This window comes from Poromitra crassiceps (genome assembly GCF_964638095.1).
Source record: "Poromitra crassiceps genome assembly, chromosome: 15".
Lineage (NCBI taxonomy): Eukaryota > Metazoa > Chordata > Actinopteri > Beryciformes > Melamphaidae > Poromitra > Poromitra crassiceps.
Genome location: NC_139634.1, coordinates 5,106,651 through 5,124,150, shown reverse-complemented (window position 1 = coordinate 5,124,150; position 17,500 = coordinate 5,106,651). Strand labels below are relative to the sequence as shown.

At 43.9% G+C, this 17,500-nt stretch overlaps 3 protein-coding genes across 3 annotated transcripts in view; 1 reads left to right on the top strand and 2 right to left on the bottom strand.

Moving 5' to 3' along the window:
- Positions 1-185: 185 nt before the first annotated feature.
- Positions 186-10,632, bottom strand: LOC310790743 (dual specificity protein kinase CLK4-like). The gene is made up of 13 exons (XM_083652488.1): positions 10,393-10,632; positions 9,413-9,579; positions 7,396-7,621; positions 6,264-6,366; positions 5,890-5,956; positions 4,647-4,763; positions 4,345-4,511; positions 4,112-4,206; positions 3,888-4,017; positions 3,396-3,478; positions 3,217-3,296; positions 2,957-3,047; positions 186-2,301 (listed from the first exon to the last, which is right to left on the bottom strand). Exons 1-13 carry the CDS (start codon positions 10,408-10,410, stop codon positions 1,753-1,755), a joined length of 1,893 nt encoding a protein of 630 aa, XP_083508614.1. The 5' UTR covers positions 10,411-10,632; the 3' UTR covers positions 186-1,752.
- Positions 10,633-10,771: 139 nt separating this feature from the next.
- On the top strand, positions 10,772-11,529 carry tmem126a (transmembrane protein 126A). The gene has a single exon (XM_083651513.1). The coding sequence runs from the start codon at positions 10,911-10,913 to the stop codon at positions 11,526-11,528; it is 618 nt and encodes a 205-aa protein (XP_083507639.1). The 5' UTR covers positions 10,772-10,910; the 3' UTR covers position 11,529.
- Positions 11,530-14,259: 2,730 nt separating this feature from the next.
- The window catches only part of LOC310790263 (ras-GEF domain-containing family member 1C-like), a gene marked incomplete at its 3' end in the record, with an annotated part of 48,383 nt that continues 45,142 nt past the window's right edge, over positions 14,260-17,500 (bottom strand). Inside the window, exons 7-14 of the mRNA XM_083651931.1 lie at positions 16,342-16,443; positions 15,386-15,488; positions 15,213-15,292; positions 15,030-15,125; positions 14,830-14,925; positions 14,591-14,714; positions 14,383-14,455; positions 14,260-14,284 (exon numbers count right to left, since the gene is read on the bottom strand). Of these exons, the coding sequence (XP_083508057.1) occupies positions 14,260-14,284; positions 14,383-14,455; positions 14,591-14,714; positions 14,830-14,925; positions 15,030-15,125; positions 15,213-15,292; positions 15,386-15,488; positions 16,342-16,443 (699 nt within the window). The remainder of the gene's footprint in view (positions 14,285-14,382; positions 14,456-14,590; positions 14,715-14,829; positions 14,926-15,029; positions 15,126-15,212; positions 15,293-15,385; positions 15,489-16,341; positions 16,444-17,500) is intronic.

Genomic DNA, 17,500 nt, shown 5'->3' with positions numbered 1-17,500 from the left:
CTGCCATCCCATGGCTTGGGGCGGCTATTGCACCACATTTACCACATGGCACTCACATGGGCATGTAAACAAATCTGGGCAACAGTTGTTTTTTACCTCAAAGTCGCATTTTCTAAGTGCCGCTTTCTTGAATGTAGACCCACACAAAAATAATTATATAATATAGCCAACAGATGTACTTGGATCTATTCAAGTTTATTGAAGAAAAATTACACAATGTTACTGCAAAAGTTACAAATCAGTTCACAGTAAATAAAAAAATGCACAAATAAATCTTATGTACAAAGATTTTCTGCAAACAGCTTTCATGTCTCTACAATGCTCAATAAATTAAAACAAAACTAGTAATGATAGGGGTAGAGTAAAGCATTTCTCAACCTATTACTTTAACCACCATCAGCTTCACAATGGAGCAAAGGCAAACATGCCAACAGACAAAATGTGATCATGAAAACACACCAAAAAAATACAAATAAATGCATCCGCATACGTACAGAAGCTCCAGTACATTTTTAAACAATGGCAAATAGCAAAAATGAAATGAGTGGGGGGAGCGGCTCATTAAGTCAACATCATCCCACAGATGGAGACTCATATGTAGTCAGTTTCCCAAAGGTTTGTTACTGGGCAGAAGGTTTAATGACTAGAGGTGTTTTTTAATGTTCGTCATTAAAACATAACTTAACACAGATGTGATAATACAACCAGTTGCATAAAGCTAGTTAGTCTAAAACCAAATGTCCACCAGATGCGGTACCGCTGCTGAAAGACTCCCGCCCATGTTAATAGATGGGCAAAACATGCAGTATGGAATAAATATGCACCTGTTTGTCAGATTACCCATGCGGTTGACAGATTACATGGTCTGTTCAGGCAGCTGCAGAGCCGTACGGCAGCCAGAGGACATAGGCCCTAAGCCTAATAGACTGGTATTTGATTCTAAAATTGGACTAGGCTAATTAAGACCGGTTACAATGATTAAAGAATGTTGTTATGGCAACGACTCAACCTGAGTGGGAAGTTTAAATACGGAAGCAGTTTCATCAGACTGCAAATCTTTGTTTTTTAAGACCTGAAGATAAACAGACAAAACACACATCTTCAACAACAAATTCCAAAGACTTTTCAAGGACCAATTCCCCAGATTCAAGGATCCGACACGGCATAGTTTGAGACATGGATCAAGGTTAATTACCGTTACATTTCTATTGCAGTTGTGGCAGCACCTTTTCCAGTGCACTGTGCTGCCACCATGTCAATGCAATACTGCAATTGCAAATGACAGAAATCCACCAACTGCAACGATTGTTAGAAAATGTTGTTTTCACTTGTCGAGAGCTGGAGGCGGAACGAAATTTGACGGAGGCGGCCGCCTCATAATTCTCTAAAACCCTAAATTCAAGCACTCTTCTCAAAAAACTTTTCCTTGATTTACTTTTTTAAATTCACAAACTTTCAGGGATTTCAAGGACCCGTGGGAACCCTGAATCAATAAGTTGTAGGAATGGGTAAATCTAAGTGTCAATAGCAAGTTTGACTTAAGGTCACATTTAAGTCTAAGACTATCTTTATGCAGCTGGCGAGTGAGAGGTTGAGAAACACTGGTTTAGGAGCGGGCAGGGCAGGCAGACTGATACAGTCGGGTAAAGTGCAGCTCTCCTGGAGAGTCAGAAAGCAGAGGTTGGCACTCTGCCACCATGATAAATGTCCTGATCCTGGTTATATGGGTCAGTTTACAGAGGGTTCAGGGGTTTAGTCTCTTTTGCTGCTGCTACTGCTCCTCTCGTTGCTTTTTCGGCTGCTCTTCCCGTTGCTGCCGCTCCTCCCGTTGCTTTTGCTGCTGCTGTCCTTGCTTTTGCTGCTAACGGCCTTCCTGCTGCTGTTGCTGCTGCTCTCGTTGCTTTTGGTCTTCCGGTTGATGTTGCCGTCGTTGCTGTTGCTACTGCTGTCGTTGCTGCTAACGCCCTTCCTGCTGCCGTTGCTGCTGCTCTCGTTGCTTTTGGTCTTCCCGTTGCTGCTGCTCTCGTTGCTTTTGGTCTTCCCGTTGCTGCTGCTCTCGTTGCTTTTGGTCTTCCCGTTGCTGCCGCTCTTCCCGTTGCTGTTGCTGCTGCTCTCATTGCTTTTGCTGTTGCTGCTCCCGTTGGTTTTGCTGCTACAGCTGCTGCTCTTGTGGAAAGGGGCGAAGAAGGGATGTTGGAGGGCCTGATCGAGACTGAGGCGCTTGGCCGGGTCGTACTCCATCATCTTGTGGATCAGGTCGAACAGCTGACGGTGATCCTCGCTCTGGGACGACATGTATTCCTGATAAGTGGTGAAGAGGGAGAGGAACAACAAGCCGGAATAAGTCGAGAGGTACTGGAGCACACTGAAAGATTTTCAGCTTTTAATTGTACAAACAGTTGACTAACATTTCAACACTATTGTGTCTTCATCAGAGTCGAAATGGAGATGACCGACATGAAGCAACTGGTTAACCTAAACCAGGTGTGCAATCCTCATTGGATAAGGCAGTGGTTCCCAACCTTAGGGTCGCGACCATAAGTGGGGTCGCCTGGAATTCAAATAGGGTTGCCTGAAATGAATGTATGTATGTTTGTTTGTTTGTGTGTGTATGTATATATATATATATATATATATATATATATATATATATATATATATATATATATATATTTTTTTTTTTTTTTTTTACACCACACACAATTTAATACTACCGAAGATGATTAGCGTCACATGCGATTTTTTGTTTTGTTTTGAGTTTAAAGTGATAATCTAAGATTTCAGTTTTGTTCTCTTGGGTGACACCTATGGCGATGAGTGGTAATTGCAGGTGACATCCTCAATGGTTCTGTGGAATCACTTTTTTGGTTGCTTTTAACAGTGATGTAGTATATGTGCACCACTATGCCATTTTAAACATCTATTTGACTCCCACCACCAGCACTTCTCTTCTTACCTTGAGTGGCTTGCAGTGTTTCCTGACATATCTCCCATTAGAGCTGTGTACATCCCAGTCCAGCTTATACCGGTGGACATACCGCCGTTTCCTAGACAGCACAGAAGAATTAGCCAGCAGAACTCACTCCCAACTCATTAACAAGGAATTAAACACACCAAATGCAACTGAAAAAACAAACTTGGGAAATCACACTAAATGACATTTTCTTCCATATCCCCCCCTTCCTTCCCCGTCTGATCCTGTCAGTGGGCTCTTGCCTGGTTTTCTGCAGCAGGTTTGCGGGGATGGGACCCAGGACTCTCTCCATCATAGCCAGGTGCTCCTTACTGTCATGGGTCTGAAGAAGAGAACAAAATGAGTCACTCGCAGACCAATACAGTGAATATCAGGAGAAATACTTGCGAAGAAAATGCCTGCGTTTTCTACTGCCACCTACTTGGAAGAGAGTACCTCCGAGGTAATACTCGATCAGTATGCAGCCCAGGCTCCAGACGTCACAGGAATGGTGCCAGCCTAGATCTGAAAGAGGTACATAAGTTAACCCATTGATACCTGATGCAGCATTTGCATGTATATCCCTCATTTGTGTGTGTATCCCTTTAAGACCGCGAATCGCGTGACCCGGAAAAATTCCCGCTTTGAATATATGGCCACCCGAAAATATTTCCGCTTTGCATCAGGTATCAATGGGTTAAATACAGGGTTCCCACACCTTTTTGTACATCAAATATTTCTATTCTTGCACAATATATATACCTATGTATAGACATGGGTCATTATGTCTATTTTCAAAAACTTTCAAGGCCTTGACCCCCATAAAATTGACACACTTTCAAGGATTTCAAAGACCCGTGGGAACCCTATAAATGTCCACCACACGACTTCCCTCTCAAACCTCTATGCAGTGCTAAAACAACAAGACACGTACCCAGAATGACCTCAGGAGCGCGGTAGTGCCGTGTGGACACCACAGAGGTGTGGTGCTCGTGTTCATATGTGGCGTTGCCAAAGTCCACCACTTTCACGTCGGCGCTCTTCAACGTGCGTTCATCCCGTCTCTGAGAGGACAAGAAAACATGCATGCTGCTCACACACGACATCAACAGGCGTGACTTCTGAAGACAAACATTGTAGTGAATTTAGGACGCTCACCAGGTCAGCGTTGTACTGCATGTCATACTCTGAGTTAATGAAGAGAATATTCTCTGGCTTCAGATCAGTGTGAGTCAACTTGTTTTTATGCAGAACTGAAAGACAAATGGAGAAATTAGTAGAAGCCAGATAATGTACTTTCTAACACGTAGCTTTAGTAGAAGCCAGATACTGTACTTTCTAACACGTAGCTTTGCCAGACTTTGATCTGTGCGCACGCGTCCGTTACTCACAGCGGACAGCTCGGGTGACCTGGTAGGCCATGTGTCTGATGTTCTCTACGGAGAAAGGCTGGAAGTTGTTCTCCTTGAGGAAATCGTATGTGCTGAGGCCCAGCAGCTCAAAGACGATACAAATGTGGCCGTGGTAGTCAAACCAGTCCAACATGCGCACACAGCCACTGACGGGGAGAAAGGGTGCAGAAGATGGCCAGTTAAGTTCATCTCAAAGCAAACTCTGGACATTCTTTCATTGTGATGGCAAATGCAACGCAAGCAGTCTTCTCATCTCATTCAAATACTATGGAACTACTTACTATTTCCTATCACAGTCCAGAGAGTTCATCTGCTCAAGCACCTCTACCTCAGACATCGCTGCCTCACGGTAGCGGTCTATGTTTTTAATGATCTTCAGAGCCACACGAGCTCCATCCCTGAAAACACAAGAACATTTTCCATCATCATGAGGGCAAAAGATAGCAAGGTAGAATCAAACTAGTGCTGCACGATTAATCTAATCGCAATCGCGATGTCAGCCCGTGCGATTACATAACCACGAAAGTGTGCGATTATTATTATTATTTTCACGTCTTTTTGAGTGTGTGTGTGCGCCTCTAAACATTACACGCAAGGCAGCAAACACACGTTTCTCTGCCACCACACTGGGCATCAACACTAGCGGGAGACTTCTCCCATGCACTCCCGCAAATAAGTAATGTTATGCGCAGCAAGGTTACATCTTACCGAGAGGAGAGAGAGAACATCCATGATCGTTAACAGCGAGCTATGCTAATAACTAGCTCGCCGTTCAGAAACGCATGTAAACAGCCGTGTGATTAGTGAGAACGTCAGTAAAATAAGGAGAGCTGCAGGTGCTTATACAGAACTAGTGCACGATTAAGTGCACAGTGGGTAATGACCCGCTGTGATGAAGAATATAGCGAGATTAACAAGGTTGATAGCAGCAAAACACTGTCAGCACATCCAGACTTTTAACTAGCCTGTCACATGACGCCTTCATGGTCCCTCGATAAAGTCTGCAGATGCACGATACCTCACCTCTCTCTCAAGAAGCGTCACGTGAGTGTGGCGTTTAAGGCCATCTGTCACTACAAAATAAATAAATGGGGTGTATCATTGTATTACTGGACAGACATGTAACTAACTTTGCAGTCTGAGCAATCTTCTATGTGCTGTAACACAGTGCAGTTTCTATTTTTCTGTTTCACATGTTTGGGACAGGCAAATGCCTCAAAATGTTTTATTTTTTTGTAAAGATAATTTTATTTCAAATTGTTTTATTGATTTCGTTTCAATATATTTTAAATTGTAATATATTTCATGTATTTTAGTCTGTGATATGTGAAACCGTGGTATTTTTGTCCAAGGTTATCATACAGTCAAAAACTCATGCCAGCACATCCCTAGATGCCATGTGTTTATTATATCGCAATCGCAAAGCGCAATATTGTCCACCATAATCGCTAATCGCACCTTTGCCCCAAATCGTGCAGCACTAAATAAAACATGCATCATGAATATCACGCCCTCTATACTTACTTATTGTGATCAATGCATTCCACGACTTTCCCAAAGGCACCCTCTCCTAGAGTCGACACAATCTCATCTACAAGGAATGAAGAGGTGAAGTTATAACCACGGCAATGACAGTGAGGATCACACTGCCCTTTGGCTGGCTCACTGCCTGACGTTACATGCCTCTGTTCAGCTATGCTACTAGAACAGGCTTCTGAACAGAGGCCACTGGCATACAACTCTATTACTCTAATGCTAAATTATTTTACACTGCAGAGTATTATCTAGCCATACAATTTATTAAGTCTATTGGCCTATTGCAACTGAACAACAATCCAGACAACAAGAGAGAGTGAGACAGAGTGTGAACAGTAGAAAAAAAGGTATATATTCTATACATCTCGCTCTCAGCATGTCTCCATTGTGATAGATGAGGTGACCCTCGTCATCATCCTCAACACTCCTGGATCTTTTCCTGCTCCTGCGGTGATGGCTCCTCCTCTGCACCGGGGGGAAGGCCGCATTCCGACACCACATCAATAACCCATCATCAGTCAGCACCAGGCCACCACAACGCGACATCGTCATTCATTCAACCGGGCCAAGGGGGGAGGTGTAGGGGATGGATAGATTCGGCCCGTTCAGTAACACCGCCAGGCGAATGGACGGAAGACGGAGCAGCAAATTCAAATTCAGCCCCACCAGAGAAAGGCAATTGGGCGGCAGCCACCACATAGTGTGTGTTACAGAAGAAAAACATGGCAACAAGATTTTCAGATCAGAGACTTTCTCAAAGTAGTACAGAAAAAAAATGAAGTAGATCTTAAACAGTCTTTCTATATATATATAGTTTGTTTTAACTTCCTTTACAGCTTTATCTTTACTATCAAGTCTAGGGATGCACCGATTGCAAAATTCTGGGCCGATAACGGATGTTTAAAATAACAATTTGGCCGATTTCCGATACAAATATATTTTTTATGCCTTTTTGACAGGGAAACAAATCTTCATTATAAACAAATAACTGAGCTGTTTTAAAGTCTTTTGAGCCGTTCATCACACCATCTTTGAATGAGCACAAAGTCAATCATACTGTAATGTAATTAAGAAACAAACAACAAATTATGTGACCCAAATGACAGGCTAAGTACCGGCTACTGCAATCGGTGAACGGCCGACATCTTTTTTTTTTGGCCGATGGCAGATTGCAGTCAACAAGGACAATATCGGCCGATACATCGGTGCATCCCTAATCAAGTCCCATAAAAACCCACTAGGATTTCAGTATAAATACTGGGTCCACTTCTCCACTTCCAATATTCTTATCAACACTCACTATCCTTGACTTCATGAGCAGCTATTTGGCATTACTAAAACTCATACTTAATACTGCGTAGTAGGACACACACACAGATACAGAGACACAAAGAGGTGTTGAGCATTGGCTGAACACCCGTGATAATGACCCTTCCGATTCGGTGTAAAAAAGGAGAGAGGGGTAATATAGGGGTGAGAAGGAAGTTCCCGTACCGAGTAGGAGCTGTGAGAGGGGCTACGCTTGCGCCCCCGCTCTCTGTGCCTGCGGCTGTGGCTACTCCGCCGGCTGCGACCGCTGCGCCCAGAGGACTTGCTGTAGTGGTGCCAGTCACGGTCCTTGCTGGTAGCCCCGCCACGGCTGTCCTCATCATAGGCCATATCCTCGCTGTTGTCCCGAGAACCCAGCCTTTGGTTCAGACTGCGGGTCTCCAGGTAATGCCTGCAGTGAGACAACAAAAAGACACAAAAATGAGAAACGGGGACTTGGAGAGAGTCGAGCTTTTGAATACGCTGCTGCGGTCCAGCTCTGAAATAAAGACGAGTGGATGTGATGGTGCTAATGGTCAGCCTACTTGCTTGACACCCTATCCTAGAGCCTTTTATGTAACATTTTTAATTAGCATCATACTGATTTACAGCCACCAAACACCTCACTCACATCCTGCACAATATGAGAGGCTGCGGTTGAGAGGAACTTTTATTAGGGGATTATCACTCTAGAAATAGGACTATTATGAGTACGCAAATAAACAAGTGGTGAAGCAGATTCTGGCACATTTTAGCTTTAAAAACGGCTCCAGCCTCGGCACCACACCTTAAAGAACCATGCAGCTTGATATACAGCCAAATGGGCAGCTTTGATATGTGTGTGTGTGTGTGTGTGTGTGTGTGTGTGTGTGTGTGTGTGGTGGCGGGGGGGGGGGGGCAGGTTGAAGGCTGTTGAAAGATCTGCTAGTGGGGTAATGTGATCTGAGATTCTGCACCATGAGTACAGACCAAGTATTAATCACCTACATGACACTCGGACACTTACCCAATTTTCTGCTCATCGAACATGCCCAAATTCCTATTCCTCATATAAAAGCTCAGCATTGGCAACAGTTCCCTTTAATATGCTGTTGAACTGGTCTTCAGAGACAAATGTTTTGGTCAAGGTTGTTGTGTGCCCTCTAAAGTATCTTCATCTTCAACCCCATTCTTGACACCTACCCTACATGTCATGTTAGCACCCAAGCAAAAAAAAGACCAGGAAACCCCAAGAGCCCTAGCACCCTGGTGGTGTCAGCTGTCTTCCAGGAAAAGGTCAGACTCCCTACTGAATTATAATTAGAGTAGATCTGGAAACAAACAAAAGGCTTGAATTGCAAAACACCATTAGTTACTTACTGGGCCAGATGGAATTGAAATTGCAACTTGACCGATTGAAAAATAGTGCTATATACTATGCATGCATTCTGCATGTGCAGCACACAGTAAGGTGTTGAGTAGTAATCTGAATTCCCCTAACCAGTTGACCAATCAGAAACCAGGGCAATCAAGATAAGTCAATGGGAAATGTTACAGTTGTACTATTAAGTATACATTTTTATATATAATTATATTGAGGGAGGACCACCGATCAACCCGGCAACGTCTTCGTTAAGGTGCTGGAAAAACAAATACAGAATCAACAATTAAAGGACTTTCCGCACACTTAAATTTGCACTAAAATTCACTTTTAGATTCACATTAAATGTGAATTTCAGTGCAAATTTAAGTGTGCGGAAAGTCCTTCTTTCATTGTTGATTCTATATATAATTAAATATATTGGCTTAGGGTATTTATTAACTATTGATGGGATATAGGCTATAGGGTTGTTCTTTTGAACTACATCAGCCAAAACTGCTGTTTCTCTCAAGTCTCTCCCAGGTTAAATCCAACTTCCTGATCCCTTCTTGTTTCTCACGTTATAATGGCTAATAGATTTGAGCTACTACACTGCAGCATAAGAAAAACAAATATCCATGTAATATAACTTTCATATTGTGCCATGTGATGTTGAGATAGTAGATCAACTTATTTTACTTATTTTTAATTAGACTAAGCATAATGTACAAATATGTACGGAGAGTTTTGAATATCTCTTAAACTTAACCAGTTTCAAAAAAGACATCTAAACTCACTATTGAGTATACCGTATGAGGGAAAACCTGAGGAAAGTTTGGGAATGTGTATGGAATGAACGTTTACCCATCATAGGCCTTGTGGTCACGGTGTAGTTTTCGGGACTTGTTCTCCCTCTCGCTGCTATGCGAATCTCGTTTCCTTCGCTTCCGACTCTCCACCCGCACCTCCCAACTGTTCTCCTCCAGCCAGGCATCCAGTCCCAGAGAGCGCATTTGCTTGGATGGACGTATCTGAAAGTTATGAAAAACACGTCTAATTGACAAACTGAGAAACTACAGTACATCTCGGGAATGAGTTAGTTAACTCATCCTTAGACTATCTCAAATATAACTTACTGTTACTGAACCCCTGGGTTCACATCCAAAATAGGTTCATGGACTTGTTTTGCTTCCAGGCAAAACAAGCGTAGCATAACACTGCTAAGCTCATTTCACAACACGACAAATGGGTAACTCATCTGGAATGTCTAGCAACACTGCAGTTCTAACCAGCCGGTGACTGAATTATTAACGTCGTAAATAATCTATTCAACACTGAAAATGTTGGCGACCGAGACATGTAACGTTAAAATGGAGTTATGGGGTGGAGCCTACGTTGCATAATCGCATTAGCTACGTGAATGCCTTGTTCTTGGCCTTTATTACGACCAACATCATTCACATTTCACATAGGACTAACGTTACATGATCCTACCATTGTATTACAATCAGTTTATCTTCCATTAATCAATGTCATCACTTCAATTCTGTAATCGGAGTCATGATTTAACGTTAGTGGCTCTAACAGTTCAGAGTTATGGACAAAATAAATAAAAAATAAAGTCCCTGATGCTAACGTTAGCTCAGTTGATCCGCGGCCTACACTTCGGCCTAGCCACCGCCGCTCTGCTAGCTTAGCTAACGATAGCCGACGTATCTTGCCAGCCCAAAGTTAACAATCTAACAAATACCCCATGTACTCCCAAAACTATTCTTGTTAAACAACGCCGCAGCCCAATATACTCACTTCCTACATCATATAAAGTAAATAAATCAACAACTAACATTACAAACATCTGCCATGTCGCCAACCGCCACCAGGCACGAGACGTCGAGCTTCGGGAACTTCAAAGAATTAGCTTTACAGTAAAAAAAAACGTTTTCGGGGAAAAATGACACCCGTTGGGCCGTTAATGAGTCCTTCTCACCTTCCTGAAATAATAACGTACTTCACAGGAGTGAATTTATCGGTTTTGCGATGGAAATAAACGACAAACTAACAAAGAAAATGGAACAACTGGCCAACTCGTCGTCTTCAAAGATGGCGAATTTGCGTTTGCTGGAATTTTCTTGACTATGACGTCAAGTAAAATAAATAAACACGCCCACTCACTCGCACGCTTGGGATTGTGGGTAAAACATGGCTGCGCCCTGTGCTGTCAGTGTCGACTGTACTTGCTGTATTTGGTAACCTCGCGCCACCAGGCTCTTCCCGAGGATATTATCTTTTGGACATTTCAAATTGGACTCTCTACAAACAGAGGATATAGCAGCAAGTGGCATCTCGCCGAGGTCATTTCAGGATGTCGGAAAACAGCCCGCAGGAGAACGGCACTTTAAAGACACTGCCGAGGGCTGCGATTATCGAAATGTTGACGGAGAATTTTGACCGGCTGCCTGAAATAGACCAGAAATTATTCAAGTATGGGCCCTTGTACCTGGGAGGAAACGGGGCCCTTGCGGGACTGGTGGCCAACAGCTTATATCGGAGAGCGCTGAATGTCACGCAAGGACGCCTCACCTCTGGCATGCCGATGGCCGTGCTTCCTTTCCTCACCACCTTTGCCTTGTACAACGCCGCGGTGTCCCAGCCGCTGCTGTCCGGTGACCTGAACTGTCCCTCGTGTGCTCTGATGCGGGGTGCGCTGGTCGGCGTGGTGGGCGGGGGAGTGTACCCCATCCTGCTGGCTCTGCCGGTGAACATCGGCCTGGCGTCCAGGTACAACACGGCGCCCATGCCGGAGAAGGGGAATGTCCTGCGCTTCTCGGTGGACCTCTCCAGGCCGATCCTGAGGAGGATGAGGGCGGTGCTGGTGCTGCAGGCCCTCTTCGGCACATACCTGAGCTCCAAACACTTTGACACGTACACCAAGCTGCTGGGGATAACGTTTGGCTCCAATGTCGAGGAGCTCACAGTGTAAAACCTGCGTGCAAATAAACACCTTATTTTTTACATGATTGTTGTGCGTTCGTTCATGTGTCGTGGTGGCTTATAGTGTGTAGCACTGCACATACTCATTCTGGAATAGGTAGGCTATAGCCTAATACAAACTAAGCCTGGCCTTTTACAGTTTTACAGTCATAGAAAACCTGGAGAAGTGATGGAATTTCATAATTTTGTTCAAATGTGGGAACCCTGCTTTTAGGACTCCCTCTGTGTTTTGAGAAACTGATATTGAGCGTGCCATGAAGATTGAAAAATCCCACACAGCAGAATCAATATAGAACTCTCCTGTCATCTTCTCATTATGTGACTGTTTCAGATATGAAGGGGAATGTTTTTAAAATGATTATGACAGATGTGTCATCATCATATCTCTTCTCTAAGGGCAGTTTGTAATGAAGTAGGGCATAGCCGTAGGCCTATCTTCATTGGGTTATTTTTGTATGGTGACCCAGCATTGATTCCATGTGATTGGACTGCAGGTGAAATCATGTCATTATCATGTAACTACATGTGAACTGTTTGTAGACGAATGTACATTGAGCCAAACTGCCAGGGGGATGGATGCACATAATGTCAAAGTTCCTGACTGTGTCTGTGGTCAATGCAGTTTTTATACAGCGGGACAAACCTTATGGATGAAAACAAACGAGAATTTAAAATCAATCTATATAAGCCTGATGTAAAACAAAATTATCGTTTATTTAGGGACTTTAGGAACCGGTCAGGAATTTTCAAATGGTGAAAAGTCTGGCTATATAATATAGGCCTAAAATGCAGCGTGTCTTGGATTGCTTCACATGGGCAGGTATGTTTCATTGAAATTTCTCCTCTACAATAACACTGATTGCCCTCCAATCACTGCACACAGTGATGGGAGTGTCTGTAAGCAAATAAAAGATAGGATTTAGCAGTGCAAGGACACCATGAACTGATGTTTATAAATGGAGCAGAATTGGAAGTTCTGTAGGCTGCAGTCATTGAAAACACGCATGTTCAACATGGGCCATTTTTATTCAAACATCTCATCACCTTGAATTGCAGGTTTGACATCACATCTCTGGGTCTCTATAGCCTTACCTTCTCATCTGGGGAATGTGTTACAGAGAAAGCAAGTTGATCAATAACAATAGAATGAACAAAACCAGTTTGTTATCAAGAGGGAAAGGCGCTTCTTGGGAGAAAACACTGACATCGATCAATTAGAGCAAATTGAATCAGACTGTTTCTTAAAAGCTTATAATTACACCACTCCCTTCCCCGTAACCCTCCGCTCCCACCCCGACCCTTAAGGATAACCCCTGACCCTTAAGGATAACCCCTGAATCACAACAAAACTGCAACAAAACAAAAAAGTTCAATGACGATCCCACGAAACAATAGACACATTTCAAGTCAGAGGAACCTGAATTGTCATAACAACCAGTGAATCATATGGCACAAGTTTCCATCTCTAGTAAAACCAAAGACAATTGTCTCCAGTTCCTCTCAAGTTTGTCCTTCCACCAAATGAAACAGATGGTTATTCATGTATTCGCTCAAAGGCTGGCATAGCGATCATCATCATCATCATCATCATCACTACAGACTGTGTTCCAGGAGTGGTTGACACAATATTTCAGTCTTTTCCAAGGTGGAGACTTATAATGCCCCTTTAAAACGGCCCTTGTCGCATGCCGTTCAACTTCATATCCAGTAAAGGAAAGGTAGAATAAAAACTAGATCTGTCGGCACAGAAATCTCCATAAATATATCAGACAACTGAACGTCAGTCAGAGAAAACTTCCTGGAGAGCAGAAAGATGCGGGGTAAATGTCATCTGTACACAATCTACACCTGGTGGCCCGGCTGTTACACTATAGCTTTCTTGTCTCTGAATGGCACAACACATTTAAGGAGTAAACATGTCAGTTCATACCCAAATCAAATAACAAATAAATAAATAAAAACACATGAACTGATCACACATACCCTGGTTTCAACAGCCATCGACAATCTGAACAGATATGAATGGACAAATGCCTCATCTGGATGACAACACACAGACACATGAGATAAACACAGTAACAGTGAGATGGACTGGTCAGAACCACATTCCTTCAGTGGACCTGTAGAACTGGGCAGCTGATTTGGGCTAGCCAGCGCCCGTCACATCATTATAAGTCATATCACAGTACAGTACAATGAAGGGAAACACAAAGTAGAGAAGGCTTTGGACCAGAGAGGGGAAGAGACAGAGAGAGAGAGTCAAGGAGAAAATACAAAAACAACACTACTATCAGTAGGAATTTCATTTTAAAAAGTGGTTTTCCTGTAACTTCACTCTCTATGGTCGTAAACATTTCCCCACAGAGTAAACTTAAACACCGAGGTGGGGGCCAGCTGAGCTGTATCCCTCCCCCACAATACTGTACCCAATCAGAATCATTAGTACGTTAATATACTGCAAAGGCATTTTTGCTCCACTATAGCTTCACTTTTTGTCGACTCTGATCTTGTGATTCTTGTCTTTGTTACACTGTGTTTGTTCTGGATGAATCCTGCTCACCATTTTGTTTTGTTTGCTGTCTTCTTCTTCTTCTTCATAGAAAAAACACCTAAGTACCAGCTAGGTTCCTTCACAGTTCATTTTAGTGCAATGAGAACACATGCTCCCTCCCTCCCTCCCTCGCTGCTGTGACGGTCAGCTGCCGCCGCCAGCCAGCGCCTCATGTCTTCCCCAGAACGTTGGACCTGAGGACGGGAGAGCGGAGACGTCAAGCTGGGGGGAGGAGTCACAGAGGAAAGACGTGTTGATTGGACGGACAGCGGACACCGTCTCTCGTTCCTACCTGAGTGCTTTCCATCTGTCCTTCTCCACCTGGTTCTCTGGACTCTCGCTCTCGTAGGACGCGAGGTAGAGTCCTGCGGAAGGATGAGAGGGGGGAAAAGGAGTAAAGAAGAGAGCGTAGTAACTCTGAAAATAAATCTATCGGCGTATTATCAAGGTGTGAAACGGCATGGTAGGTTCTCTGGTAGGTTCTCATGGCAGGTTCTCACCGTCCTCGCTGAAGATGGGAGCGGTGTGGAGGTAGTGTAGGATGGCTCTATCCTGCTCAAACGGACACTCCACCTGCTTCCACGTCATGAAATCCCCAACCTGCCGCGCCAGCTCCACCAATTTCTATAAAACAATATGAAATATACATTGAGTATTTCTGTTTAGGATGACTGAGTGAGGTCAGAGGTCAGAGGACAGAGGTGAGGGCAGGGTCAGGGGGGGGGGGGATAAGCCTCACCTCGAAGTTGACGTGGCCGTTGGGCAACCGGTTGGCACATCCTTCATTCAGGAAGTAAATATCTTTGATCAGCAGACTGAAGAAGGGAATGACAATCTGAGGAGGGAGAAGGTGCAGAAAGAGAGAGGGAGATGTTGACATGACGATGAAGAGAACTAACTGAATGGATGTTAATGGCAGATGCAGTGCTGCAGCCCTACCCTCTCCCTGTTGCTGTTGGCAGTCTGAGAGCGATGGGCCGCTCCCCTCAGGGCGGTTCTGTAGTTGTAAAAGTTCCCGGTCGGATCCATCTGATGCTGTCAGAGCAAACGCAAAACACATCATCAACTTCCCAGCTATTATCCGCCCTGTGTTGCTCAATCAGAGAGCGGTTTGGCGTTTACCTCGAGAATGAAGAACTTGGCGGTCTTGGCTTTGGCCCAGGTCTTCTTCAGCCGTGACACAGGACTCATGTTCATACCAGCTGCAGGAGGAAACAGGATGTTGGTACTAGGTGGTGCAGGAGCGTAACGTTTGTCAGAGTGGTAATACAGGTGTTGTGAAATAAAAGTCTTACAGATGATGGCCATGAGGGAGTTGAAGTTCCCAATGTTGAAACACTCTCTGGCCACGTCGATGAAGAACTCTATCACCTGGGCTCTCTGCTTCTTCTTCCCCGGCTGGACAGACAAATTCACTCAATTACTGTGTACTTTGTTCTCAATTGGTTTGATTGTCATGTGTTTTGTTATCAATTTCTGCTCGATTTGTCATCAGCCTGGCCTCATTAAAATTGCCACATGCACATATGTTGCCCTATGATTCACTTTGGCCCGGAGTGCAGTAACAGAAAATAACCATTAGGGGGCAATAACACACTGTGCCAACTACCCTGCCAACTTCACTGTCAATAAAATTGCCTTAATCTACCCCCCTCTCACTGGTGTGTTTATTTTTATACAAACCCCTTGTCGGTGGAGTTAAGAATGGAATGAAATTTAAATATGAAAAGTATTCAAATCACCTATAATTATTGCAAGCATTAAAATTCCAGACCAGAGAGCTTGTTTAAATATGCAAATGTAAAAACCTATCTGCCGGTTAAATGTTTGCAATTGTAAGTGTCACTGATAAGTCTCTAACAAACAGGCAAAACAAACAGAATATAGAGCTACGGTATATAATATAGAGTCTGTGTTGAAGACATTAGGAACAGTGTTGTAATGTTCAGTGGCTCCTCCTCCTTTCTGCATAATCATGCCTAAAAAATGTCAAGCCTTAAGAATCCCTCTTGAACGTGTGACCTCTACCCCTCCCCCCCTCCCCTTCATGTCTACTTAATAATTTAAATGTTTTTCATCCGTGGTCTATGTTGTATTTTGTGGAGAGGGTGAGTGTTCACGATGTTTTGCACACTGTATTTTCGCATCAGCTCATTTTTGGGATAATAACCTATAAGTCAATTAATGCCACTTCCCGAATTTGTAGATTGGAATAAATTAGGTGTAACTGCACCAGCGTTTGCACACTCACCATGCAGATCTCAGTAGCGACCAGGTAACACAGTCTGTTGAACCACCTGACATACGCCTCCAGGTTGGAGGTCTTCTTCTTCTGGTCACCGAAGCACGGCTGCTGATGATACACACGTGCACGCACACGCACGCGCGCACACACACACACACACACACACACACACACACACACACACACACACACACACACACACACACCCGCACGCACGCACGCACGCACGCACACACACACACACACACACACACACACACACACACACACACAGACACACGCACACACACACACACACACACACACACACACACACACACACACACACACACACACACACACACACATACACACCCTGCATGAGTATAGGAAGTGTTACTATAGGGAATTCCTCTGGTCCTAATTAGTTTGCTATCTACAGGCAGACCCCCTGAGTGAGTGTGAGTGGCGAAGGCCTGTGGAGGGAAATAACACAGTCAATGGCAAGTGAGAGAGAGACACAGGGACCAGAGCGACAGCGGCAGAAAGAGAGAGTGAAAGCAATAAAACAGCTACAACACAGAGAGGTAGAGACAAGATCAAACATGCCACAGAGAGGTAGAGACAAGATGAAACACAACACAGAGAGGTAGAGACAAGATGAAACACCACACAGAGAGGTAGAGACAAGATCAAACACAACACAGAGAGGTAGAGACAAGATCAAACACAACACAGAGAGGTAGAGACAAGATCAAACACAACACAGAGAGGTAGAGACAAGATCAAACACCACACAGAGAGGTAGAGACAAGATGAAACACCACACAGAGAGGTAGAGACAAGATCAAACACGACACAGAGAGGTAGAGACAAGATCAAACACAACACAGAGAGGTAGAGACAAGATCAAACACCACACAGAGAGGTAGAGACAAGATCAAACACCACACAGAGAGGTAGAGACAAGATCAAACACCACACAGAGAGGTAGAGACAAGATCAAACACCACACAGAGAGGTAGAGACAAGATGAAACACCACACAGAGAGGTAGAGACAAGATCAAACACGACACAGAGAGGTAGAGACAAGATGAAACACCACACAGAGAGGTAGAGACAAGATCAAACACGACACAGAGAGGTAGAGACAAGATCAAACACAACACAGAGAGGTAAAGACAG

Coding starts and splice junctions, on each gene's coding strand:
- LOC310790743 (XM_083652488.1), bottom strand. Junction 4,207..4,344: donor GGTCACCCGAGCTGTCCGCT/GTGAGTAACGGA, acceptor TTTGTCTTTCAG/TTCTGCATAAAAACAAGTTG. Junction 2,302..2,956: donor AACACTGCAAGCCACTCAAG/GTAAGAAGAGAA, acceptor ACCACTTATCAG/GAATACATGTCGTCCCAGAG.
- tmem126a (XM_083651513.1), top strand. CDS start 10,911: ATGTCGGAAAACAGCCCGCAGGAGAACGGCACTTTAAAGACACTGCCG.